Below are 26,673 nucleotides of genomic sequence, written 5' to 3'. Positions count from 1 at the left end.
CTCTACCTTTTAGCCTATTTCGATCCCTTCCCCCCACCCCACCCCCACTAGGGCTATCTGTACCTTGCTCGTCCTGCTTTCTACCCTTAATGTCACCATTAGCACATTCCTTAGATAATATCACCACCTTCAACACCTCTTTGTCCTTTTGTCTATGACATCTTTTGGCTATCTCCACCTATCACTGGCCCTCTATCCAGCTCTACCTGTCCCACCACCCCCCACCCCACCCCCACCGCCTTAAACCAGCTTATATTTCACCTCTTTTCTATTTTTCCTTAGTTTTGTTGAAGAGTCATACGGACTCGAAACGTTAACTGTGTTCCTCTCCGCAGATGCTGTCAGACCTGCTGAGTTTTTCCAGGTATTTTTGTTTTAGTCCTAATTGCACTGTAGGATTCCAATGTAAATGTGTTAATGAAGTGTCCTGACCCTCAACAGCTGGGCATCCCCTCAACAGCTGGGCATTCCGACTCCTCAGAACCCACCTCCGTAAAAATGGTAACAGGCAGGTATGGGTTGGGGACCTGTTCACGGTTTTTCTTTCATTTATAACCTTTCCCATGTTATTCTGATACTGAAAAACAGCACCTTTTAGGATATAGAAAGCACAGCATTACTGTAACCTAGCAGAGAGTGTCATTAACAGACATGGTGTCCCACCAGTGTTAATGTCACCAATTTCTGCAAGCAATGTTGAATGGGTGGAAGTGGGGGGGATTTATATTGAGGCAAATATTTCCAACAGAAACTACGAGGCAAGCAAGAATGTTAGTAACCTACTGGCCTGCAGGCGGTGCCTTTACAGCTTTAACAATGAGTCAGCTGAACTGTTGGGTTTCTTGGCACTAACTTGTTAGCTTGGTCCAGGAGGGAATCATTATTCCTCAGGGAAATGGCTCAGGGCACAGATATTCCAAGAATCATTCCAGCTGCAACCTCAATTACATTCCACCTTAAATGATATACATTAATAGGAATTGTTAGCTCCATGCCAGAAGAATTTTGAAATCTACTAGTTATGAAAGGTGGTGACACAGACATGTCCTTAGTGTTTATTCTTTTCACAACTGTGTCAACAGCACTGACGAGTAGCATGGTTGGAAGCAGAGGTTCAAATCTGAGCCATGGCAGTTCCCCACAGGGGGTACATGCGCAATTAGTGTTTTGAAAGTTATTGCCATAAATGCAAAGTGATTGCAAGTGCAATGTTTGAATCATTTTTTTCCCCACTTTCTGTTAGGTTTATGCATATGCAGTTGTCAAAGTTTCTAGTTTACAATTATATGCTCACCACACTTGCTGAAAGCATTGCACTCCTAACTGAACAATATATAACCATGAGTAACTCACCTCCTGGCTCTCCAAAGCTTGTCCACCATCTACAAGGCACAAGTTAGGAGTACAATGGAATACTCTGCGCTTGTCTTAATGAGTGCAGCTGCAACAACACTCAAAAAGCTTGACATCATCCAGCACAAAGCAGCCCGCTTGACTGGCACCTCATACACCACCTTAAACATTCAGTCCCTCCACCATTGATGACTCCAACACAGTGACAACAGTGCGTACTATCTACAAGATGCACTGCAGCAACTTGCCAAGACTCCTCCAACAGCGCCTTCCAAATTTGCGATCTCTACCACATAGAAGGATAAGGACAGCAGGAGTGTGGGAACACCACCGCCTGCAAGTTCCCCTCCAAGCTACACAACATCTTTACTTGGAACTATGTCGCCTTTCCTTCACTGTTGCTGGGTCAAGATCCTGAAACTCCTTTCCTAATAGCACTGTGGACGTACCTACACCACATGGGCTGCAGTGGTTCAAAGTGGCAGCTCACCATCACCTTCTCAAGGGCAGTTAGGGATAGGCAACAAATGCTGGCCTTGCCAGCGACTCTAGCCTCACAGAAATGAATAAATTTTTTAAAAAAATTTAGCTAGGGAGGAATGAAGTGGAACAAGTACATTCCACAACTGCCTTCAAATAAGCATACCACTGATTACTGAGTAAAAAGTCAATATCATTGGATTGCATACTCTACACATCCTGTGAATTAAAGACCATCCCTAACTTGGTTCTGGGTTTTCCAGAGACAGACCTTTCCTGCTATAGTTAAATAACATTTTCTTTTCACTTGCATGGTCTAGCGTTGTCTGCAAATGCTTTTCCTCTGCTCTCTCTCTAGTGTGCAGGAGCAGCATTGAATTTGCTGTTGAGAAATGGTGCCAGCAAACAGAATTATCAGGAAGATAGTGGAGCCTTAAAAAAAAAGTGCTTGTTGAGGAACAGAAAATGTGGCTGATAGTAATCAGGGCCACATTGACTGATGTAATGTTCACAAACTCTTGCCAAGTTGTTAGTCATCCAGTGGAAGATTGAGTTTGAGACAGATTTTAAACATATTTACTAAGAACATAAACACAGTCTGAAGGAGCTGGTTCCAACAATCTTAAGCCATCTTAATATGGATTCAAGTGGTTGTTTTCACCGAAACAAAAAAAATTCAGGCTGCATTTACACCACAGCTGTATCATTGGTGGAAAGAGACTTTGATTTACATGAACAGTACAGTTATGGTGTAAATGAAGCTTGAGGCCTGAGCTCATGGTGTAAATCCACACTTAGTTGAAACAGAAATTCGCCAGACTTCAGAATTTTTTATATTGTGTGGAATTTTCTGATTCTTAGGCTATAATGAATTCCGAGCACAAATGCCCATGAGCATTGATAGCTCTGTCATTTGGCATTATAGCTAACCTTAGAAAACTATTGCTGGAATTCTGTGTATCAAGCCAATGCCTTCATTCTCCTCTCTTTTTCTGCATTGTGTCAGATGTAAGTACGTCAGCCGAAGCCTCAGCAACACATACTTCTCCTCTTTCACAAATGAAGACGGGCTCAGTACTGGTGACAGCTTAATCCAGTCCAGCCTCCTGGATAAACACTGGCTCCTGACATCATCCGAGCCTGAAGGAAGCTGCACGTGATTAAAGTTTTCACTTTTATTTTGAGTTATTGTTATCCTTCACTGGAGAAAAACATGACTCCGACGCAACTACGATTCTAGTGATTCAGAAAGCTCCCATGAAAGGTGTTTCAAATTATATAGCTTGAAATTATTGTCCAGGTAAAATGGTCCCCACGTTCCACAAAGAAAAATGTACACTTTCTGCTCTTCCACATCAGGCTAGACAAAGATCTCGAACAAAGGCATCGGTGTGGAAACCACACAAAAGGGTTTAACTCCTGGGCAATCAAAGAGCTGTCAAAGATCTTTAACAGAAATCATTTATTTAGCTAACATCAAAACTACTGACTGCCACTCTAATTCCTTATGGGAAATAATAGCTAACATTAAAACAAATAAACTAGTAAGATATTCATCTATAAATGGTGCACAACCCTTTCATATTTATGGCCAGAATGTATTCATTTCTGGATTGTATGAGGTTCAGAGTACAAAATGAGATAAAAATACTCCAAGAACAAAATTATTATAGGAAGTTATAATAAGAAACCCATTAAGAATAAAGTAGGCGTGATAAAAAAAGAATTGGCCCCTGGTCAAGCAATGACTCGGTTTTAAAATTGTCATCCTTATTTTCAAGTCCTTCCATCGTTTTGGCTCTCCCTTTCTCCGTAAGCTCCTCCAGCCCTACAAACCTCCGCAATATTTGTATTCATGTAAATCTGGCCTCCTGAGTACCCCCAATTTTATTTGCTTCACCACTGGTGGCAATGCCATCAGGTGCCTAGGCCCCAAGGAATTCCCTCTCTAAACCTCTTTGTCTCTCAGCCTCTCTTTCCTCCTTAAACACTTTTAGTATTGCTGAAAAAAAGTGACATGGGCCAAGATCTTTGGGTTGGCGGGCAGGGGTGGGGCCCGCTCGCCAACGCATAAAATGATGCGTGGTGACGTTGGGCGTGCATCCCAATGTCACTGCGCGTTATTCAGATCTTCAGTTCGGCAGGCGCGCACCAGAGTCGGCTGCGCGCCCCCCCAAACTGTCAAAGGCCTATTAAGGTCATTTAAATTCCAATTGAAATAATTAACTGAGCTGCCCATCCAACGTTAAGGTCGGCGGGCAGGCGAAGAGCCCAGGCGGCCTTTGCATTTATCATGAAACCTCATCCACGGGCAGGATGAGGTTTCATGAAGGTTTTAAAACATTGATAAAAATTTTTAATAAAATTCATAGACATGTCCCAGCTCATGTGACACTGTCACATGAGGCGACATGTCTTTGAATTTTTTTTTCCCTTTTTAAAAATTTTAAAAAATCAATCTCCCTGAGGCAGCTCTGTGCAGGCCCCGAGTGAGCCTACTGCCCCCGCCCATACAGGGAGCGCTCAGCGCTTCCGGGTGCGCGTCATGATGTGCGAGCCTTAATTGGCCTGCCCACGTAAAATGGCAGCACGCAGCCAATCACGGGCGGTGATCGGCTGCGCGCTCACCCACACCCGCTCCCGCCCAACCCCCACGACGGGGAGAAAGTTCTCCCCATGATATCAAAGTTTTTCATCTTGCACTCATCAGGATAGCTTGCAAGAAATCACCAAACTGTTAAACAGAATAACAATTTATACTGCATGAGAAGAGAGTGTTGATTGGTTGACAAGTGGACTTTATTTTTATTTTTTAACCAATAAGCACTCTCTTCTCATGCAGTATAAATTGTTGTTCTTACAGTTTGGTAATTTCTTATGAGCTATCCTGATGAGTGCAAAATGAAAGGCTTAGATAGCATGTCTCTTTTTTCAGCAATACTCAAGTTCTGTACTACTAAACAACTATGTAAAAGACTTTTCTAAAACCTATCCCTTTGAGAAAGCTTTTGGCCACCTGCCTATCTTAGGTGCCAAATTTTGCTTTATAACTCTTGTGAGATGTTTTATTACATTAAAGATGCTATATAAATGTAAGTAGTTGTTGTGGCTGCCTACATAACAATATACAGAACATTAGCAACCAAATGCACAATAGGTCAAAGATGTGAGAAATATGTAATGATATATGGATAAGGTGGGGTCAGTTACCCAAGTAGGGGTTATATACACAAATGCATGTATTATTAAAAAAGTCAAATTGGTTTGAAGCATAGGAAGGATATGAAGTAGTAGCCATTACAGAGTCCTGGCCACAAACTGGGAGCGATTGGGAACTTAGTATCCCAGGCTATGGAATCTTCAGAAAGGACCAGGAAATATAGGAAAGGGGAAGGAATAGCAATATTTGATCAAAGGCAACATCAAAGTAGTGGAAAGAAGGGAAAAGAGTAAGGATAAACAGGCAGTGGAAACAGTATAGATAGAACTAAGGAACAGTAAGGAAGGCAAGGCTCCGATGGAAATTATCTAATGACCTGCTGACAATGGTTAATGTATAAATACAGGGGTCAGAGAAGCATCTAGTACAAATAATATGGTTATAATGGGATGCTTTAATTGAGAAACAGAATTGTTCACGTAGTAAAAACACTGAATTTCTGGAATATATTAAACCCACTATGCTCAATTTGCTTTGGCTATAATCAGCTTTAAGTCTCAAACTGAACCTTGCCAATTGTGAATATTAAAAATATCAGTACCCAAGATTTATCAGCCTGAATGTTTCCTGGTCATTTATTTTTGTATTGGAATATCCTTTCAAAAAATACACCTTTCACTAAGTTGGCTTTCTCATAAGTTCCTTTATTAGACTAGTGTCATACAATCCAGGTCCCAGATACGGAAGCAGTCTCAAGACATGAACTGATCAGTCTGCATTTTACTGTTTTCTCTTACAATTTAAAGGCATACAATAATTTGACTTAAAAAAACAGACAATCTGCCAATTTTCAGTAGCTGCTATTGAGAGAAATCACTTTCATAATAGGTTCCAAAGTTCAATACAAAAATTGATGGTATTCACACTGCTTTGCCAGGGTCCTGGAATCCTTTATAGATTCTTCCAATTTCATGCTTTTGCAGTCCATCTCTGACTATAACTCTGGAGTTGTTAAAAAAATAAATGAAAAGAGTGTTCAGAATTACCACTGTCTTTAAATCAGACCAGTTAAATGCTTAGTAAATGAGTAATATGACTGATTTTCTGCTCTGTGTCAATACTTTGAAAACTATTGACAGATACATATATACGTTCATAAATTATAGTTAGTCTCTTGAATTGGAAAAAAAAGACTAAAATCTCTGCAGTTTAAGTAGGGAAACATACGGAGGTTTAAGCCAATATTTTGGTATTTCTTGTATTCATCTTTATCTCCACTTCAATGCAATTGGGCATATTGGAGGAGAGTTTGTGTGGGTTAGTTAAGTTCATTTGGTGGTGACTCACAGATAACTATCCTGAAAAGGAATGTCACAGAGTGTTTCTACCCTCGTCAGGACTTATCATTAGTAATGCTTAAGAAGAGCTTCAATAAACCTGACAGTCTTTTCCCAGCTTACGTTTTGTATGTTTGTATTTTGAGTCCAATCACTATTCACTGGTTACAAGTTCTGGATGTTTTGCTAACCTGCGTGTTCTTCTCCCCTCCCCCAAAATAGTGGCTTCCAAAGTTTATTTTTCGAAGAAAAAAAATTATTAAATTTCAGCTCTACACATTGAGTGTATCCAATTTTCTGAATGGAATGGGTATGCAGATACTTCAGGACAATGTCAGTCTTGCATCAGAGAGCTTATTGAAACGCCTCCACTGGAGATGGTAATGGTCACGTCCCATTCACATATGGGCTTGCTCTCCAATTCAAATCCCTAGTTCCTTTTCTTTTTCCTGTCAAGTTTAGTGGGAAGAGATTTATCCAACCAGTATAGATGAGTCAAGAGTGGTAATAACCGCATTTGCAATGAGATATACTTTAAAGTGAGTATAATCCATCAGAGATTCATGTATATACATTTCAGCTGAGTGTTCTATCCTTGCTGTATTACCACATTGCATTTTCTTTTCATCCATTTCAGCTCAAGCTTCAACTTTAAAAAGTTTAAACAAAGTGATAACCATGTTTTATAAGGAAATCTGAAACACCTTGCGCAACTAAGTACCAAGCGAAATCCAAAAAGGCAGAAGCAACTGCAAGACTTTCTCTCTAGATTGACCTTTTCTATTTCTGTAGATTAAAAAGCTTATGCCAGTATGTGCTTCTTGTCAACTTTTTTCCTTTAAAAATACCTATGCCTGCATTTAGAATGAAATCTCCCCATGTAAACTTGTCAGGCTGTAATTACAGTCTGCCCCAGTGGGGGTGCTGCAGCAATAGCACTGGCATTCATACAAGCAATGGTGCTACATTTTACAGTTTTTTTTCAGCTTACCTTAAACGCTTTCCAGAGGCTCATCCTAGAAACAGAGAATTTATGTAAAATTAATACGTAAAAGCAGAAAATGTTGAACGTGAAAATGAAAGACTGGGAGATTTTTAACTCCCCATCCCCTGCCTCGTGGAAACTTCTTGGGAGCAGGGCAGAGAAGATGGTTCAAATGGAATGGGTGAATCAGTCACCTGTGCCTCTTGAGTCATGATTATAAAATGCTTGATTCTTCAGCATATGAGATGCTGGCTTGAGACAGGCAAGAGCCCCATACTCTTATCCAAATAGATGTCCTATTTCCTCAAAAAGGCCCTGAAGTTGTAACCAGGTAGTCAGTAGATGCCCCGATAGCACAAACCTGATCAGACCACCGGAGAAGCCCTTATGGTAAGTTTAAAGCTTTCTTTCGAGGATCCAGGATGAGCAGGGAATCGGCCAGTGGCATCTTAACATGGTCCAACCTTTAAAATTGGCTCAGCCTCCTACTACCACTCCTGAACGGGCCAGCTGTTCCCCAGGCTGCTATCCTGCCTGGCAGTAAAAATTGCCGCCCTTGATATTCGGATAACTGCGTAAATTTTAAATATTTTGAAATAGAAGGTCCCCTCATGAACATTGCCTAAATGTTATAATAACCTACAGGCAACAACTAGCTGACTTTCCCAAAGGTATCACTATCAAAGTCACAGCTGAGATGTGAATGCTTTCATACTCCATGGATGAAAACAGATATTGCCATTGTGTATTAATTTATACCGTTCTTACAAGAAATTTATTTTAACAGGGGAGTACTGAACGTGCAAAGGAGAAATTCAAACTGAATCATAGGATGCTTTGGTTTTATGGCAGGCCAACATTTTTTAGGGGAACATCGCAATGTTACTGGACTAGTAATCCAGTGCCTGGACTTGGGGTGATTTAAATTCAATTTATTAATAAATCTAGAATTTAAAAAAAGATAGTCTCGTAAGAATAATCATGAAATTGCCAGATTGTCGTAAGACCTGATCTGGTTCGTTAATGAATTTCAGGGGAGGAAATCTGCCATCCTTACCCGGTCTGGCCTATATGTGATTCCAGACCCACAGCAACGTGTCTGACTTTTAATTGCCCTTGGAAAATACCTAGCATGCCTCTCGGTTGTATCAAACCACTGCAGAAAAAAAAAACTGTGCGAGTACCTACACCACAGGAACTGCAGCTGTTCAAGAAGGCAGCTCACCACCACCTTCTCAGTTAGGGATGGGAAATAAATGCTGGCCTAGCCAGAGATGCTCACATCCCAAGAATGAATTTAAAATAGTGTTGAAATTCCTTTCCAGATACTTGAATCAGGTTTGGCTGTGAAAACAACTAATCCCATATGGAGCTGGAATGAATATTTAACAATGTTTATCTAGAAATTTTACCTGGCAGGCAGAAAATGACAAATGTTTATTAAATTTGTTGGCACTCATACAGGAAGACATGCCACAGGGATAATCGGAATACTATTGTTGTAAAGTGTCCAAATATGGCAAATTTAAAGCAGTTGTCAGAGGGACAGCAAAGTAATTAGAGTACAAGTAACAAATATGCCAGAAAATATTCATTAAGAGAAACAATACTCTACTTTCTTCCACAGCATTTCCAAAACCCGTGACCTCTACCACATAGTAGGATGGGGAACACCACCACCTGCAAGTTCCTTCCCGCACACCATCTTGACTTGGAAATATCGGCATTCCTTCATTGTTGCTGGGTCAAAATCCTGGAACTCTGCGACTAACAGCACAGTGGGGCTACCTTCACCACACAGGCCGCAGCAGTCCAAAGATGCAGCTGACCACTAGCTTCTCGAGGGCAATTATGGATGGGTAATAAATGCTGGTCTAGCCAGCGACACCCACATTCCATAAACAAATTTTTAAAAAAACTTTCAGCATCAAATACAAATACCCTCCCAATAGCTGATAGTTACATTTTATCTCAGTTTAAAATTTAAAAAACATTATTCTCAAGATTTTGGTCACTGCTTGCAAGGCCGCATTTAGTACCTATCCATTGCTGGCCTGAGAAGCTGATGGCCATTTTTTATGTAATAATTGTAAATGGCTAGCTAGGACACTTCAGAGACACTAAATGAGTCAACTACAGGTAGGTCCAACCAGGCACATTAATAAACCAGTTGGGTTATTAAAGCATTTTTCCATTCAACCTACAAATTATCAGATTTATTCAATTCAACTGCTTAACTAGTCACGGTGGCATTTGAACTTCTGTTCCGTAACCACCACACTAATGTGTCCTCTCCTCTCCCAGGAGAATGCTATTCACATTTAACGTAACTAAGGACCAAAGATAACACTGGAAAAAGATATTCAAAATTACTAATCCTTTGCCATGCGGCACAGAGACAAATGTTCTTGGTGACATTTCAAGTCACCACTTGGTGGATTCACACCACTTCCAGATATTACAGGGCAGGTAATTCTCAGGCTTTTGTTGCCTGAGCCATCTATCAAAAGGTAACTGGTTTACTCTCCCTAATAAAAGGTTAGCATTTCTCATAACTGAGTACTAATGGAACCGTACATACTGAGCCATGGCTCAGTTGGTAGCACCCTTGTCTCTGAGGCTGAAGGAGTTGGGTTCAGTTCTCACTCCAAGACTGAGCACATATATCAAAGCTCAGCTGTACTTAGGGAATGCTATACTGTTGGAGGTGCTGTCTTTTGGTTGAGAGGTTAAACCAAGGTGGACATAAAAGATCCCATTTGAAGAAGAGGAGTGTGACCTGGCCAATACTTATCCCTCAGTCAGTATCACTAAATAGATTATCTGGTCATTATCACGTTGCTGTTTGGGGGAGCTTGCTGTGAGCAAATTGGTTGCCACCTTTCCTACATTACAATAGAGACTACACTTCAAGGTACTTCATTGGCTGCAAAGTGCTTTGAGACATCCAGTGGTCATGAAAAGTGCTAAATAAATGCAAGTCTTTCTTTCTTTTATTAGATGTCACAGCGTGAGAATAAATTTTCCAATTCCTGCACCTGGAATTATTGGCCATCTCCCCTACAAGACGATATTCTCCCCACCTGATTTTTCTGTGTTTGCTGTGCCCAAGTGATCAACCAACCCTAAGAACAGGAAATCTGTCCCGTGGTCTTCACTGTTAGGAATGTACATGCAGACATTTCCTACTTCTTGATAGAATGTGTTATTTTGGTCAGTTAAGGCAATTACAATAAGTTGAAAGCAATTGGAGTCTTTGTAAACTAAAACCACTTTCCACATGGTTGAATATTTACATCTAGATCATCCATTGTAGGAGGCGGCCCAGTATTCTTCAGATCTTTCAGCATCTGAAAAAGAAAAAGTTAAGCTGAGAAAAAAAAGATCCCATTGCCAGAGTTTTATTTTCTCATTGATTTAAAATTCCAGTAAATTTTCTAACTTAAAAAAGTGCACACTATGAAGATTTAAGAATATATTTTATAAATCACATTTCAAAGGGATTAAACACTTGTACTGTAGACATATACCTTAAAACTCACTTAACTCAAGTTTGAGTGCAGTTCAAAGCAACTAGAATCTTAAAATGTTAATTTATCAAATAAAATAAGGTAACCATCAAAACTTAAGCATAACCATCTGGGACTACGAGTGAAATTTTAGCACATTGCAGATACCGCCAGCAGACATTCACACTAAATGTTGGGAGGAACTATATTTATTTTGTCACAGGATGAGGTATTCTTGCTAAGTCCCAGAGGTCAGTTACTGCATTATTGGACAGGTGAGTTATTCAGATCCCAGAGAGTTAGCAGCGGATCAAAGGTCAGGCCCTTGATTTCCTGTTGAAGGAGAGAACCAAGGAAGAGAGAAACACGTGTTCTGGGTTGGTTCGGAAGAGTTGCTGAGCTGTGGCAAGAAGACGCGAGCCAGCCTCAAGAGCTAAACTGGCCCAAAGCAAACAATGGGCTGCTTCAGTGAAGGTTAACCAAAAGGAAGTGTTACTTAGTCCACCAATAGAGACAGCCTGGCATATTTTTTATTATTTTAACTATTACCTGAAGGGTTGAAAATAAATTAAAGATCAAATCTTGCTGTAAACATAAGATCTCACAGCATATAAGGCGACCACTTACAGACTGGAAAATAAAGTAAATTAACGATTGGAATCTAGTTGTACTTCAATACAGCGTCAATCAGTCCAGCTCATGGAGAATTAGAGAAATGTCGCTTGGAGGAATGTGTGAAAATTAGAATATCTAATTTATATGATAACGGAATTTCAGTGTTACACTTCAAAGTCTTTTTGGATACTCCAGATGAGCTGCCTGTAAGGGGTGCAGGGCTTGCTTATGGGTGAGACCAGTACTGAACACGAGATGCAACCTAAGGTAGACCCAAAATTTTTAACAATTGGTGACTGCTACCTGATTTCCACTGATGATAAAGGCAACTTAAAATGACTCAAATTTAAAAATGAACAGAACAGAAATGAGTATTTTTTTTTAAATGTAAATCAGAAAAGAGGCAAAAAATTGAATTAGCCTGATTAGTGGCAGAAGGAAAAAACAGGAGAGAATTTCAGTTGAAGGAGTCACATGGAAATAGCGATAGCGGGAAAATGGCTGTTGGACAGGACTTGGCATGAGTGGTATAAAAGGCAGTTAATATTAAAAAGGCAAGCAACAGAAGCAGGGCCCATATGAAAAACAAAAGCAGAATGAGTTGGCTGAGTATATCGGGAGAGTGGCTTAGTAGGAGGCCAGGTGGGAGCAACAATGTGCAGCTGTTGAAAGAAGGAGAGATTGAAATACAGGACCTGGGGAGTATGTGATAGCTTCTGGTTGCTTATGCATTATGAATTAAGCCCAATTCAACAGTATGCACAGGAACATAGGAACTTAGGAATTACTAAAAAAAAAACAAGGTCCATCTGGTTCACTTTCTACACGTGATACAACGCAACAGAGTTGGTGACAGACCCAGAAATGACACAGGTTGCAATGGAGACTCGACCTCCAAGATGTCAAGTTGTAGTGAGGTTGCTTGGATCACAGCATGAAAACTCAAGTAGGCATATGGACCAATGAAGTATGAGTGGAGAATGTACCCATGAGCATGCAGCTGCAGGGACAGCAGGGACCATGTTTGGATTGGGCGGGCTGGTGAAATATCTATGTTTATGATCTTCTAAATGGTCATTTTGAGGGTAAACAGAACAGTTATGGCAGCCACACCTCCGAGAAGTTTTTGTTTAGTTGAAATGCAATTGAGCAAAATAATTTTAATTAATGTGGGAAGCAATGTTGCAGGTTTTCCTTAATCACGCTGAAGAATACAGTCAAACAGAAGTTGAAAATAAACATTTAGAAAGCAGAAAAACGTAGACTTAAACTTTAACCAGAAAGACTGAAGAAAAGTTGGTTTGATAGTGATGACATGCATAAAATTTTGGCGTACCAATGTTTTTAATGAACAGAACAGTGAACAGAACTGGTGGGGCGAAAAGAAAAGAAGGTTCACAGAGTTTAGAGCTTTTGTCACAGGCCATAATTTTCTGACATATGCATTTATAATTATTATTGCACAGCATACTAGTTATGGTGAGAAGCATTTGCTTGCTATGCATTATGCCATGTTAACTGGATAAATATTTAAGCAATAGGAGTCCAAGTGGTAGAAAATATTTAAAAGCACATTACTGAAGACCAACAACAATGAGGAAAATAGTAACAGAAAGTCAAACAGTTACAGTGCCAAGATGTAAAACAGGCTTTGCATGTTTAGAATATTAGAATTATACAGGTAAAGCCATCTCCCTGTTTAAAATAAGGTGCAGTACAGCACATTCATGTTTTATTTGTCATTTGCAGGTTTCATTAATAACAACCGGTCATACATTCGGTCATTCGGTGTCGAACATACATTTGCATAGCGTTCCAAGTCAATCATCTGCTCGTCATCATTGTACCAGTCCCTCCAATTATCAAAGTCCACAGCTAACCAGGCATGCTGCGGAAAAAAAACACACAGGAGTTTATGTGAGCTTCCAGGCAATTCTATAAACAATAGAGGAACAGGTTCCTCAGTGCATGGCGATGTCATCTTGCCTTTGGGACATGGGTATACATGCAGTTAGGGATAGATCACAAAAACAAATTACGTCCACATTTTGTACCTGAAATTCAATAGAACTAGTACTTGTTAGTCAGTTAACCCTATTTAAAGATCATGGGGACCATTTTAATTTGCCTATTATCTCTGTTCATGTTGAAAAATAGGGCTGTAGGCAGACAAAAATTGAAAACCAAAAAAACCTTCCACTCACTAGTTCAATGTCGCTGAAACTTTATTGTTTGAAGGACCCCTTTCCAAATGGATTAGTAATCATGGGGTCCCATCTAAATAATATCCTATAAAATACTCATAATATGGAAGTGCTGTTAATGCTTTTAAGAAAACGGGTATTTTACATACAGTTATCAGTAAGATGTGTGTGCACACTTCTCACTGCAGAGTCTGAGTATCCTTGTCAGAAGCATTGAGAGAGGAGGAGCCCAGGGAGAGCAGAACATGGAGAAAGTACTAGGGGAACAGGGGGAGAGCAGAAGCAATGGGGAAGCATGCAACAGTGAGAACAGAAGCATGTGAAGAGCAGAACACAGTGAAAGCAGGATCATGGGGAGCATAGGAGCACAGGGCGAGCAAGAACCCAAACCTTGGCGGACCAGGAACATGAGGGTGTAGTAGAGGAGCAGGGGCCAATCAGGAGTTACATGGGGAAGCAGAGCAGGCCTCCAGCTTCATCTCATGCGTTTACTCTTGGCCACAGGACCCTAGGTCGTTGCCTGCATTGTCCATCTGTGGGCCAGCTGTGCACGCAGACGCCCTGGAAGGTCTCTGCGGACACCCACAGACCCCAGTTTGAGAACTGCTACACTAGTTGACTAAGATCTATTTTCTGGGCAATCAGGGCTCCTGTGGAAACAGGAGGGAGCTTTATTTAAACGGGGGAAATACACAGTGCCCCAACTCAATTTTCAAGTGCCACTGGGGAGATTGTACACTATGTATGCTTCTTCACTGGTATTGAATGTGGAACGGCCTAGCCAGTGGTCATTAAAGGAACCACTCGAGGCCAGTCCAGAAGCAGCACAAGTAAGTTTTCAAAATGAGTTTTGTCTGGCCAGGAGCAAAATGAATCCTGCAAGCTGCCAATATTATGCAGATGAAACCCAACAGTTCATGTCTCCCACTGGTGCTCCCAGGCAGCAGCGGATGCCCTGTCCATCCCTGCACAGAGTTGCAAAACTGAACCTCTTCCCTCCCTAAGGCTAGATAGTGCAAGAAGCAGATGTATCACATTAACGCTGAGCTGAAAAATACTAATCACATTAATGTGCCTGATCAATCAAAGTGCATAAAAGACAATAACTTGCCTCTATTATTGCAAAGCAACAGTTGCCTTTTCCCCTTTCCCATAATAAAGTGAGAAAAGAAACACATTGCTGTAAATCTAAAGCCAGGAAATGTTCACGGCCTCTGCCAGTGTTACTCCCTGCATTCATTTGGTGGTGCACAACAGCTGACTTCATTCATCTGTATTCATCTCCATTTTAACCCATGAGTGGGAGGGTGGGAAATAGGGAAATGAAAATGCATTCTCCATATACGCTGCGATATCCACAAATAGAATCTTCCACAGTTGTAATACTTATGTCACTAAAGTGATCCCCATCATAGCCAATTTATCTATTTAAATACTAGCCTAGAACCATACCTTGGTTTTCTCTTTGGTCAATCTTGGCCAAGCTTTCTTACCATCAACTTTCCTCAAGAAGAGAGTTATAGACCTATCTGAACGTTTGTGTCTTGAATCCTGTCAATTGAAAGAAAAGCAAAAAGTGACCAAACGCTCATTAAGAAAAGGAAGTCTGTATTCCAACAACACGTGATCACAAAATTTGCTTTAGTGCAATTTATGCAGCACTTAATAATCACATTATACACTACTTTATGGTCAAAACAACTGATGTAGAAAGCCATTTCCAGCTCTGCATTTCACTCTGCTGCTGTCTGGACATGTATGATGAGTCTTGACCTGATTTTAGGGCCAGATTCAGCATTAGAGTGAGAGGCCTGTGGACTGATGGAAATTAGCCCTCCGACCTCATCAACATACTTGGAGTGAGCTAGCAGCGCTGGTTGCATCATTTCAAACAGCTCGACCAAGCAAAGACATATACGTCAGTTCTGTCTGCCTCTCCGACAGGGGCACACAGGTATGTTCGCAGAGGAGAGATTACAGCGGGTTACCAAAAATGGGAGGGTGTCTGATCGTGACTCGCCCTCTTGGCAACACAGACTTTAATTTTCTTCAAAAATTTTATGTTATAAACTTACCTGCAGTTGGTGGTCCCAGGGACCACTGAAAAATCTGATGCCTACCTCACTCACCGCCTACTAATTTCTCAATGGGGTTCTTCAGCAGGCATTAGGCCATTGCATATTAAGGAAGCCAATGTCTGTTTTAGGCATCTGCCTGCGATGCTTAAAAAGACCCCATGAGATTAGCAGTGGGACCCACACCAGCACAGATTGGGCGCAGGTTGTCTCACCACCAAAGAATTGGTAGACTTATATCAATTTTTACCTCGTAATTTAGCTGGTCTCTAAGACCAATGCAAAGCACTGTTTTCAACTGAGTGACAAACGAGCTCTCACGGAACTTTCCAAGGTAACACTTGGATTGTTCAGTGAACATAGCTTACCCAGGCAATGACAACAAAAACACAATTTATGTCATTCTGACAGCTCAAAAATCTTAAACAGAAATGTCTCTGGTATTCAACATCAGACCTATATACATAAAGTAAACAAAGATGAACATAAAATCACCCATGACCTGTCCCTCTTGTGCTCATTGTACCTTTGACTTATGGGGCAGAATTTTCCCCCTGTTGGGGGGGGGGGAAGTTCAAGAGAGGGCGCGTGCAGGCATGCCTCCGATCGGCACCCCCAATCGGGGGGCGGGCCGCCATTTTACATGGGCGGGCCAATTAAGGCCCGCACAGCGTGACATCCACCAGAAAGCGCTATGCGGTCCCTGTGCGGGCAGGGGGGGGATTCCCTAAGCTGAGAGTGCGCTCTTTCACGCATGTGCACGGAAGAGCACATTCATCTCCCTGAGGCTAAGTGCTGCCTCAGGGAGATCGGCGCTAAATTCAAAAATGTTAAAAATAGGAAAATAAAATTTCCCTGACACATCCCCTCATGTGACACTGTCACATGAGTTGGGACATGTCCATCACTTCTAGTTAAACTTTAATTAAATTTTTGAAATCCTACATGAAACCTCATCCTGCCCGTGGATGAGGTTTCATGTTACGGCAGGATGAGGTTTCATGTTTTCCCTGAAGCCCGTTAGGGCTCCTGACCTGCCCACCAACCTTAAGGATGGACGAGCAGGTCCTTTAACTATTGCAATTACTTTTTAAATGGCCTCAATTGGCTGTTGACAGGTCAGTGGGCGCACAGCTGATGCGGCTGCGTCCCCGCCGACCTGAAAATCGAAATGATGTAGGGTGACGTCGGGAGTTCCGCTCAACGTCATCCTGTGTCATTTTACGTGTCGGCGAGCGGGTCCTGACCCCCGCTCACCGATCGGGAAATCCTGCCGATGTTTGTGAGTGGCACATCTAGATGCTCCCCCCTTCGCTGGCACCGGCATTGGAGACAGCCTGCCGACTCTGCTGTCTTGTTGGTGTTGATGACCTTGGCGGTCGTCCTCTGGCCAGTGTAGCCTGTGCTGGCCCTGCCTGGAAGGGAGGGGCCAGTGCCACAGCTGGCATCTCCCCAGTTGCCGCAGCCTCATCAGATGCCACGGACACTGGCGGAGGGGCGGAGGAGCTGCTGCTGTCATTCACAGCGCCCTGAGAGGAGCCTGCAGAGATGACAGACAGCTCATGCGCCAATATGAGGTTGCTCTGGACCTCCTTGTATACCATTGATGGACGGGCACCTAGCTGGGATACTGGGTGCCTCACCCATCTCCCACACTGACACTGACCACCTGAGGTCAGTGCCTATGTGAGGGTTTGCAGGTCTGAGCGCAATCCCAGGAACCCCTCATTCTGCCCCTGGAGCTGCCTCTCCATAAGAGTTACCACTCTCTCAATGGAGGAGGCAGTGCGCTCGACCATGATGGTCAACACAATGTTTATGCACCGCATGGACTCCTCCACAACAGAGACCATGGCATGAATACCCTCATGAACCTCCCGCACATCTCGCTGGACGTCCACCATCTGCCGCCTAATGGACGACTCCAGAGGCTCATCACCTGCCTTCGACTGAGCATCGTCTTGGTCCCCAGCAGGGCCTCTGGTGCTGGCGGCCTGGGCACTCTCTGCCTTCGCCTGCACCTCAAGCCATTGTGAAGCGCCCTCGTCAATGCACACTGAGATATTAGCCGCCACGCTAATGCCCACCGAGGCGCTGGTAACTGCGCTGGTGCCTGCTTCAGAGTGTGGGTGTGACGCAAGTGCAAATGACGTCCAGTCATCCTCCTGTGTCAGGAGTGGCCCGTCGGGGTCCAGAGAGCGAACGCCTGCTGGTGAACCTAAAAGGGAGAAGAAGGACATGTCATTAGTTAAAGTCATCACACTGTCACTGTGAATGCCAGGCACCCTGGTGAGACAATGGAGATCTGCATCATGGTGCCATCATCTTCCAATGATCAATGGGGACTCCAGGGTCGAGGCTCACATCAATGAAAAGACTACACTAGAATGGTTGCATAAGCCGAAAGTCTCACCTCTGTGCACTGCACTCTTACCTTCGTCTAGCACCTCTGCCTCTCCACACCTGGTTGCACATGGGGCATGCTGGCTCTCGAGCTCCAGGGTGTCTTGCCCATATCTCAAGAGGATTAGGAGGCTAGCAGGGTCTCCGCTGGCTCGTGACCTTTCTACATTGTTGTGGATCATCTTCTCCTGAAAGAAGCATTGATTAGTCCACTCTGTACCTGCAGCTCCATTGCAGCCTGACCAACCGCAGCTGAGGAGCACCTGGCAAGGCACATTCAAGTTGTGGCCCTCAAGCCACAAAGCACTCAGTCCAAGCAGCCAGGGCTCATCCCCTTGGCCAGCTCCGGCGTCATTGACAGTTGGCACTTAGACTCTAGCACCCCTGAGGTCCACAGTGTGGGGGGGGGGTAACGGCCAGACCTTAACACACCTGCACACTGACCCATGCCAACATGGTACTCACCCTTCCTGAGCACAGCAAGTCAATGAAGCACTTACGGCACTGGACCCAGGGGCGCAGCACCACATCATGGCTGCTCACCATTGCTGCCACCTCCTCCCATACACTCTTGGTGAGGTGCAGTGGCCTCCTCCTCCAATCCCCGGGGACGAGGGTGTCCCTCCTGGCAGCCCCCTCCTCCAGGAAGACGGCGAGGCACTCATCAGAAAAGCGGGGGGGGGTCCGTGCCCACCTGACCTGCCCTCCCGCATGCCATGTCCAGCCGCACTCGGGTCCATAGAGAAGGTTCAGGGGACATCCTCCGTGGCAGCCTTCCAGGGGCTGCCTGGGCTGCTTTGAAACTGGCCGCCGGTCACCATTGGGCCCGGTGGCCGACAGGCCCCCACCCCCGCTCGGCCCCTCCCGGCCAGTGCGGAGTCGCGTTTCACGCTGGGCGGCCGCTCCTGGGCCTGCCTGCCACACCCACCCGACGACTGGAACATCCTGCCCAAGGAATTGAAGATAAGGGTTATTATGTTAGGGAAATGATAAGATTGAGAGAGTGACGGTTTTTCTGATGAAAACCTTGAAACTCTTGGTGATGGAGTAGTTGAGCAAATTAACAGCCGTCAAGGTATTGTGATGAGTGGAAGGACAAAGGAGTTGGGAGTTTGCCAGGGGGCTTCCTTGTATTCTTAGAATCATAGAATTGTTACAGCACAGAAGGAGGCCATTCATTCATGGGATGTGGCCATTGCTGGCAAGACCAGCATTTATTGCCCCTCCCTAAATCGCCTTAACCAAATGGCTTGCTAGGCCATTTTAGAGGGCAGTTAATAATCAACCACATTGCTGGAAACCTGGGATCAGATATAGGCCAAACCAGATAAGGGTGACAGATTTCCTTTCCTAAAAGACATTGGTGAGCTTGATGGGTTTTTAACAACAATCTGGTAGTTACATGGTCACTATTACTGATACTAGGGGCCGGATTTTCACTATCGAGGTGGGTAGCTCAAGTGGGAAAATTCCCTGACTTGGCAGGCTCACCTCAGTTTAATGGGCCCTGTTACACACACATTTCGCTCCAGGGAGGCAGGGGGCCAGATAGAGTCGGATCCAAAGACCCAGGAAGTAGATTGGAGGTGACTATAGTGCCAGGCAAGTGCTGAGGCGGGCTAGAAGGCCTGCCTTGGTTCTCTAGGACTTCGTCCCAGTTGTTTTAGAAGCTGTTAGGGCCCGTAGCCCTCACGTCTCACAGCCCCTCAAACACCCCCACTCCCTGTCAATTCATGTCCCACACTCACCCCTCATACCCCCATGCCCCCTCCATGGCAATTCATGCCACTACCCACACCCCCCCACCGCCCCCCCACCCCCACCCCACCGCCCTTGAGCGCTCGTACCCCCACGTCACCTCCATAGTCACTTACCTAGTGTCCACTGTGGGAAAACCTTACGAGTCATGCAGAAATGAAAGTTCCACATGGACTGCAGCAGTTCAAGAAGGCAGCTCACCACCACCTTCTCAAGACAATTAGGGATGGGCAATAAATGCTGGCTTAGCCAGCAATGTCCACAACCCATAAATAAACAAAAAAATAAAAATGAATCTTCTAACAACCTAATAAAGCTGTCACTCATACACAGTTGATATTGAATAAACTCCCATTCATGAAACCCATTCAAAGGTTTTAAATCCCCTTAAGTGTTGAAATCTGTCATAAAAACAAATAAGCTTATACACAGTGACAACATCAAAGGCAGCTAATCCTTTAATAGCCCCTTTAAACTGTCAATCAAAATGTGAACTTGGTGGCCCCTGCTGAATTAAGTGTTTTTGCAACTCAACCCAGCATAATGACCTCAGGTGAAATAACAGCCCTGGGGAATGTCAACAAAGAACTCCACTGAAACTGCAGGAACAGATGGAAATGTTTTTTTCTAACCTACAACCATTGGCCTGTCAATCAAAGCAGTCCAGAAGAGGGTGTTTTTCTAAACTCTAACTGACAGCTTCAGCTTGCTTCTTTTGTGTTTAAAGGGCTGGGGATCATGACACCTAAAGAGACCTTAGCCATCCATCAAAAGCGTTTATGTCTACTCCATAAATTTGTGACTCCCACATTGTGGGTTCCAGCCCTTGGGACAGTGAAAATTGGTTCTGTTTAAACTCAGTACTAACTTCAAGTGGCCCTGCTGAATTTGGGTTTCCCGCCTGTGTGATTCATGCTTTGCCCCCTTCCAGCACCAGCAAAAATGGGATCTATCAGAAATGGGGGCGGGACTTCTGCATCTGGGTCCTGCCCGCCATTTTTAAAGATTTCTGGAGTAAGCGCGACTCTGTGAAAATCCAGCTCTAGGTTTCGCTTCCAGATTTATTTATTAATTCATGTCTCAGAATCTTTAGGCTAGGCCTCTGGGTTACTAGTCCAATAAAATAACCACTATGCTATAGTCCTCTTGTAAGCCAATAGCACGTGGGGTGGGGGTGGGGGGCAGGAGCAGAGGGAGAAGGTATTGGGGTTTAAAAGGTAGAGGAACTTGGGTGGTAACAGATAGAAGGTAGCTTTGATGGTGAAACCGACAAATAGATGGACCACAGGAGATAATGTGGTTGAGGGGGTGGGCTTGAATACAGATAGGAAAGTTTAAAGGGACAGAGAAATCTAGGGAGAATGGAGGACAGTGAAATTTGGAGGGGAGAGAAAGCAAGGGGAACTGTGGAGAAGGTACCAAGGAGGAAAAAAATGCAGATGGGCACAAAGCTCCCACTCCAGAAATATGCAAATCTACACATGAAAACTTTCCGGCAAGGAATATTGGAAAGCAACAAGGACAGGAAAACAAGTTATTTTTCTCCTTCTTAAGCCTTGAGGAGCTAAAGTCAATTGTACCAGCCAAACTCCTGCTCAGACTTGAGATCAACCAACTCAGCACAGACAAGGCCTGTAGGACATGCGTTAGACTGTCAGTTTATACTGATCTTTGTCCATATACTATCTACTTACGTTTGGGTCCACTTTGCAGTATAGCTCAATGTTGTTGTAGAGTTCCATGTTATCTGCTGATTTGCAACTGTTGAAATTAAAGTGTAAAATAAAGGCCAACAATTATTAGTTCATGTTCTCTCCTGTAAATATGTTGATGATTACCTGTATTTACAAGCTACCTGTTTTGCTTTCCATAAATGAAGCTGCCTTTAGTCGTTTCCTAGTCAACAGTCATGCACAACTGTCAGGAGTTCATTTAGGTGACAGCCAGAGTCTTGGGTGAGATGCCATAACAGAAATAAAATGTTTCACCTCAGAAATCAAAATGCGCACAGTTATTTTGAGCTCACCCTCCCTGCCCTGCACCACAATCTCTGGAAATTTAGGATCATCTAGCCAGTGTTCCCATGTCAGACTTCCTTCTGATCTCAACCATACAGCTGGTCAACGAGCAAGGTAAAAACAGCACAAAGTAACTAGTTCAAATTTCTCCCTCTGTGAGCAGCACCTCACATCTGCTCCTCACAATGGCATGATTGAAATTGAGAATCCACTGAGCTGAGAATAAGCCTTCCTACTGCATGACACAGAACATTGGAATTTCACAACACTGTGCCATCTGGCTGCAGTTAAAATATTTAGTCATAATCAGCATTCACATTCAAGTTTTCGTATACCTAGAGTTTTAGGCAATATCTATGAGTTAAAATAAACAGACCTCTGGGCATGCTGACTAAAGTACAGCTCTAAAAGAGTGCATCTATTAACTGTGGATTCTTGTACCCCTCTCAGTAATAACAGGCACACTAGAACAGTAAGTCCTTCAATGACAGATTAGTGTCATCTAAGTATCATCCTAGTGTTATCTCTTCACCAATGCACTGAGTTCAAATTTGCATTTAAATATACATGTACAAGTGATCAATACTACAAAATAAATAATTTACAGTAAACACAATAGTTTCTTACCTGAAGATCAGATTGAATTTTTCAATTTTAACATCAACATCTTTGCTATCTTCTACACAGAACTCAACAAACACATAGTTTTTACGGTCATACCATTGAGTCTTCGCTGGCTGTCTGAAGAAGTAAAAGTAAATCAAACAGCAGTTAGTCATTCTTTAATTAGAGACATAGAGTCATAGAGATCTACAGCACAGAAAAAGGCCCTTCGGCCCATCGAGTCTGCGCCGGTCAAACAAGTACCTAACTATCCTAATCCCATTTTCCAGCACCAGGCCCATAGCCTTGTATGCCATGGCATCACAAGTGAAAATCCAAATACTTCTTAAATGTTATGAGGGTTTCTGCCTTTACCACCCTTTCAGGCAGTGAGTTCCAGATTCCCACCACCCTCTGGGTGAAAAATATTTTCCTCACATCCCCTCTAAACCTCCTGCCCCTTAACTTAACTCTATGCCCCCCTGGTTATTGATCCCTCCGCAAGGGGAAAAGTTCCTTCCTGTCTACCCTATCTATGCCCCTCATAATTTTATACACCTCAATCATGTTCCCCTCAATCTCCTCTGCTCCATGGAAAATAACCCCAGTCTATCCAATCTCTCCTCATAACTAAAACTCTCCAGCCCAGGCAACATTCTTAAAGCATTAATTTTTAATAGTAGAACCATCAAGAAATGGGTATTTATTTTGAAGTTTGAAGTCATGGATGGTGACTTAACAGCTACATCGGGAGTAAAATTAAGATGATGAGCAGGCATTGAACCTTTTATTTTAAATGTGCATCATCCCATTGCACAAGAAGCTTGATAATCAGAACTTTTAACCCAACAAAGCCATGGGTGCCAATTGACTGATCATGAATCCCATATGCTCCACCCATCGGTATTAGGCATGGTGGCCAGCAATCCTTAAGGCAACTACAGGATGCCAGTCTAGAAATAACGCAGTTAAGTTTTCTAAATGTTTTTTGTGTAGCCAGGAGGAGCATAAAGACTGTTGGTTTGCTGTTACATAGGTCAGACCTAACTGTGAATGTGCAACTGGTTGCAGTAATATTTTGTTAACCGGTCTTTAAATAGAAAAAAATAGCAAACAATTGTCAACAATATAGATCCTTTAATGTAGAAGAGCACCCCAAGGTGCTTTACAGAGGCGTAATTTTAAAAATGGTTTCTGAGACAAGGAGGCAGATATTGGTAGGGTAGGCAAATGCTTAGGTTTTAAGGAGTGTGTTAAATGTGGGGAAGGTGGAGATGTTGAGTGGTTCAAGGAAGAAATTCCAAACCTTGGCAACTGACTGTGGCCAATAGTGAGGTGAAGGGGGGAGCAATTACCCTTAAGGCTAAAATCTGTGGACTGGGCATCTGTGGGGGCAGAAATAGTAGTAATACTGGTAATAATAACCTTATGCAGCCCTACAATACCCTCTGAATTCTTCTTCCTCTGACTCTGGCCTCTTATGTATCTTCTTTGCCCCACAGTTTTTTGTTTGCCACCAACTTCATCGCTCTCTCTGGTAATTCTCTGAGGTTGAACCAGGCTGTTCACAAACCTGGTGTTATATTTGACCCCAAGCTGAGCTTCCTACCACAATCTGCACCATCAATAAGATGACCTATTTCCATCTCAGTAACACCACCCAACTTCAAACTTGCCTGAGCTCAGCTGCTGCAGAAAACCTCATCAATGCTTTTATCTTCAGACTTGATTATTTCATTGCACTTCCAGCTGCTCTCCCACGTTATACCCTCCGCAAACTTTGAAATCATTCAAAACTCTCCTGCCCATGTCCTAACTTGCACCAAGTCCCACTTACCCATCTCCCCTGTGCATTGGTTCCTGGTCAAGTAACACCTTGATTTAAAATTTCCAATCTTGTTTTTAACTCACTCAGTGGTCACTTCCGTCCCCATCTCTATAATCACTTTTTTGCTACGACCCCCTAGAACTCTGCACTCCATTAATTCTGGTCCCTTGAACGTTCCCGATTTTAATCAGTTCATCAAGGGTGGCCGTGCCTTCAGCTGCTTAGGACCGAAGCTCTGGAATTCCCTCCCTAAACCTCTCCTTTAGGACTCCCCTTAAAATGTACTTTTTTGACCAGGTTTTTTGTTATCTGACCTAACATCTCCTTATAAGATGAAAGCAAAATACTGCAGATGCTGGAAATCTGAAATAAAACAGAAAATGCTGGAAAAACTCAGCAGGTCTGGCAGCAACTGTGGAGAGAGAAACAGAGTTAACGTTTTGAATCCGTATGTATGGACTCAAAACGTTAACTCTGTTTTTCTCTCTACAGATGCTGCCAGACCTGCTGAATTTTTCCAGCATTTTCTGTTTTTATTTCCTTACATGACTCGGTGTCAAATTATGCTTGGAAAAGCTCCTGTGAAACACCTTGCGATATTTTACTACATTAAGGAGTGCTATATAAATACAAGTTGTTGTTGTTGTCCTCAGCCAAGTCTCCATGCATGTTTACAAGCACTCACATTCAGATACTTATTCTCACAGGCTAAACGGTGATGTGAAGCCAGAAGCATAACCGTGTCTATTTGCCTTTAATTTTGAAATGCCTAAAGCTCAGAAAGTACAGATTCTTACAAAAGTTGCAAGTTTGGCATAAAAGTGGTAAGTGCTATAAAACTGGAATTGCAAATAAAGTTAAGAGACCGTGTTTCTTGCCAAGGCATGTTTTTGCAATGTAAGTACTAAAGTTTATTATGGTTTTATTGTACATCACCAAGTCCTCCACTTTCACATTTTATTCTGAATTTAATTGAACCTCCAACAAAACATGAAGTAGGCACTTAACAATGTTTTGACATAATTAACTTACAATGGCAAGACAAGTGTCAGGCATCGCGTTATAGGATCTGCAGATCCTTAACAGCATGATTATACGATATGAACTGGCCAGCACTTATAACACAGATACCATCAACATACCAAACAATCTTTTACGATGTGTGGTATACCACTACATTTCGATGCTGTGAAGCTTGAATGAGAACACCTTGATCGAAAACTGTATTACAATGTATATTATAAGACTTTGTTCAGTCACTATTTAGTACAGGAAGAATACCATGGCATCTCCCCAAAACTGTCGACTCTTTGCAGTCACAAGTTAAATTTCAAAATCCAAATAGGTATGAAGAAAATGTTACGAGATAGATTTGAAAAAGAGCAAATACATAAAGCACACTCATTTAAATAAATGGAGCTGGGTTTACTTTTTAGAGTAACAAAGTTCATTATGAATGGCAATCAATTATTTGGGCTCACAAGTCTGACGTGACCACTCAAAAGTTCATAAGTACTGAAGTTCCACCAATGTCAACAGTTATATGGAACTGTATTTTAATATTAGTAGATTTCTTGCACTGATTGTTACAGACAGGAAGAGAGGCAGACTGAACTCCTTTCATTTATTCTCACCCTCTCTCCATAAGCAGAGGTGTTTTAAGTTTTGAAATAGGCTGTGGCATGTTTCCCCACACTCTCTGTTGGTGAAGTTAATTTTTAAAGTGACTCACAGCAAACTCTCTTTAGGGTTGAATCAGAAGTATTGTTTATTCATACATTCAAACCCAGGAGACGATCATTGCAGCTACATACACACACTTAAGCACACAAGAAGGAAAATAGGAAAGAAAAGAGTTTTACAACTAGGAATAACTTTTTAAAAAACCCTGAAGATATGGATATTAATTCACATGAATATCAGAGTCCAGTGAGGGGTTCTTCACGTCGGAGGTAAGTTCAGGCGGGTTCAGCTAGCTGAAGGCAGGATTGCTGAATTCCTTCAAAGTTGGCGATGGTGCAGCAACATGAGGTTAGTCTCCAGAGTGTTGGTCCACTCTATAGGTGATGGCAGGAATCTTCCAGAGAACCAGGCTTCGAGGAGGTTTAGACTTGAGGCAGGTTTTGTTGTCAGCCTAGAGTGCGGCTTTGATGCTGACAGGCTGGATCTTAACAGTCGACTGCTCTGGGAGCCCAGGAATGTAATACTGAAACTTTCCAAAAGCCAAAGGAGCTTTGGTCACCTGGTGTTGCCCATTGATAAGTCAGTTTCAGGGTAACTATCAGTTTCTATGGGCGGAATCGTCTCATATTTGCACTAAGTGCGGTAGTGGGTGGGTAAAACGA

At 42.8% G+C, this 26,673-nt stretch overlaps 1 protein-coding gene across 1 annotated transcript in view; it reads right to left on the bottom strand.

Moving 5' to 3' along the window:
* The window catches only part of aarsd1 (alanyl-tRNA synthetase domain containing 1), a 73,345-nt gene that overhangs the window by 34,476 nt on the left and 12,196 nt on the right, over nt 1-26,673 (bottom strand). Inside the window, exons 2-6 of the mRNA XM_078529735.1 lie at nt 22,525-22,638; nt 21,574-21,640; nt 15,096-15,194; nt 13,241-13,327; nt 10,612-10,665 (exon numbers count right to left, since the gene is read on the bottom strand). Coding sequence (XP_078385861.1) covers nt 10,612-10,665; nt 13,241-13,327; nt 15,096-15,194; nt 21,574-21,640; nt 22,525-22,638 — 421 coding nt within the window. The remainder of the gene's footprint in view (nt 1-10,611; nt 10,666-13,240; nt 13,328-15,095; nt 15,195-21,573; nt 21,641-22,524; nt 22,639-26,673) is intronic.

Source organism: Cetorhinus maximus, chromosome 25, assembly GCF_964194155.1.
Source record: "Cetorhinus maximus chromosome 25, sCetMax3.hap1.1, whole genome shotgun sequence".
NCBI lineage: Eukaryota > Metazoa > Chordata > Chondrichthyes > Lamniformes > Cetorhinidae > Cetorhinus > Cetorhinus maximus.
Note: the sequence above shows the minus strand (reverse complement) of the source record. Positions and strands in the feature narration are given on the sequence as shown.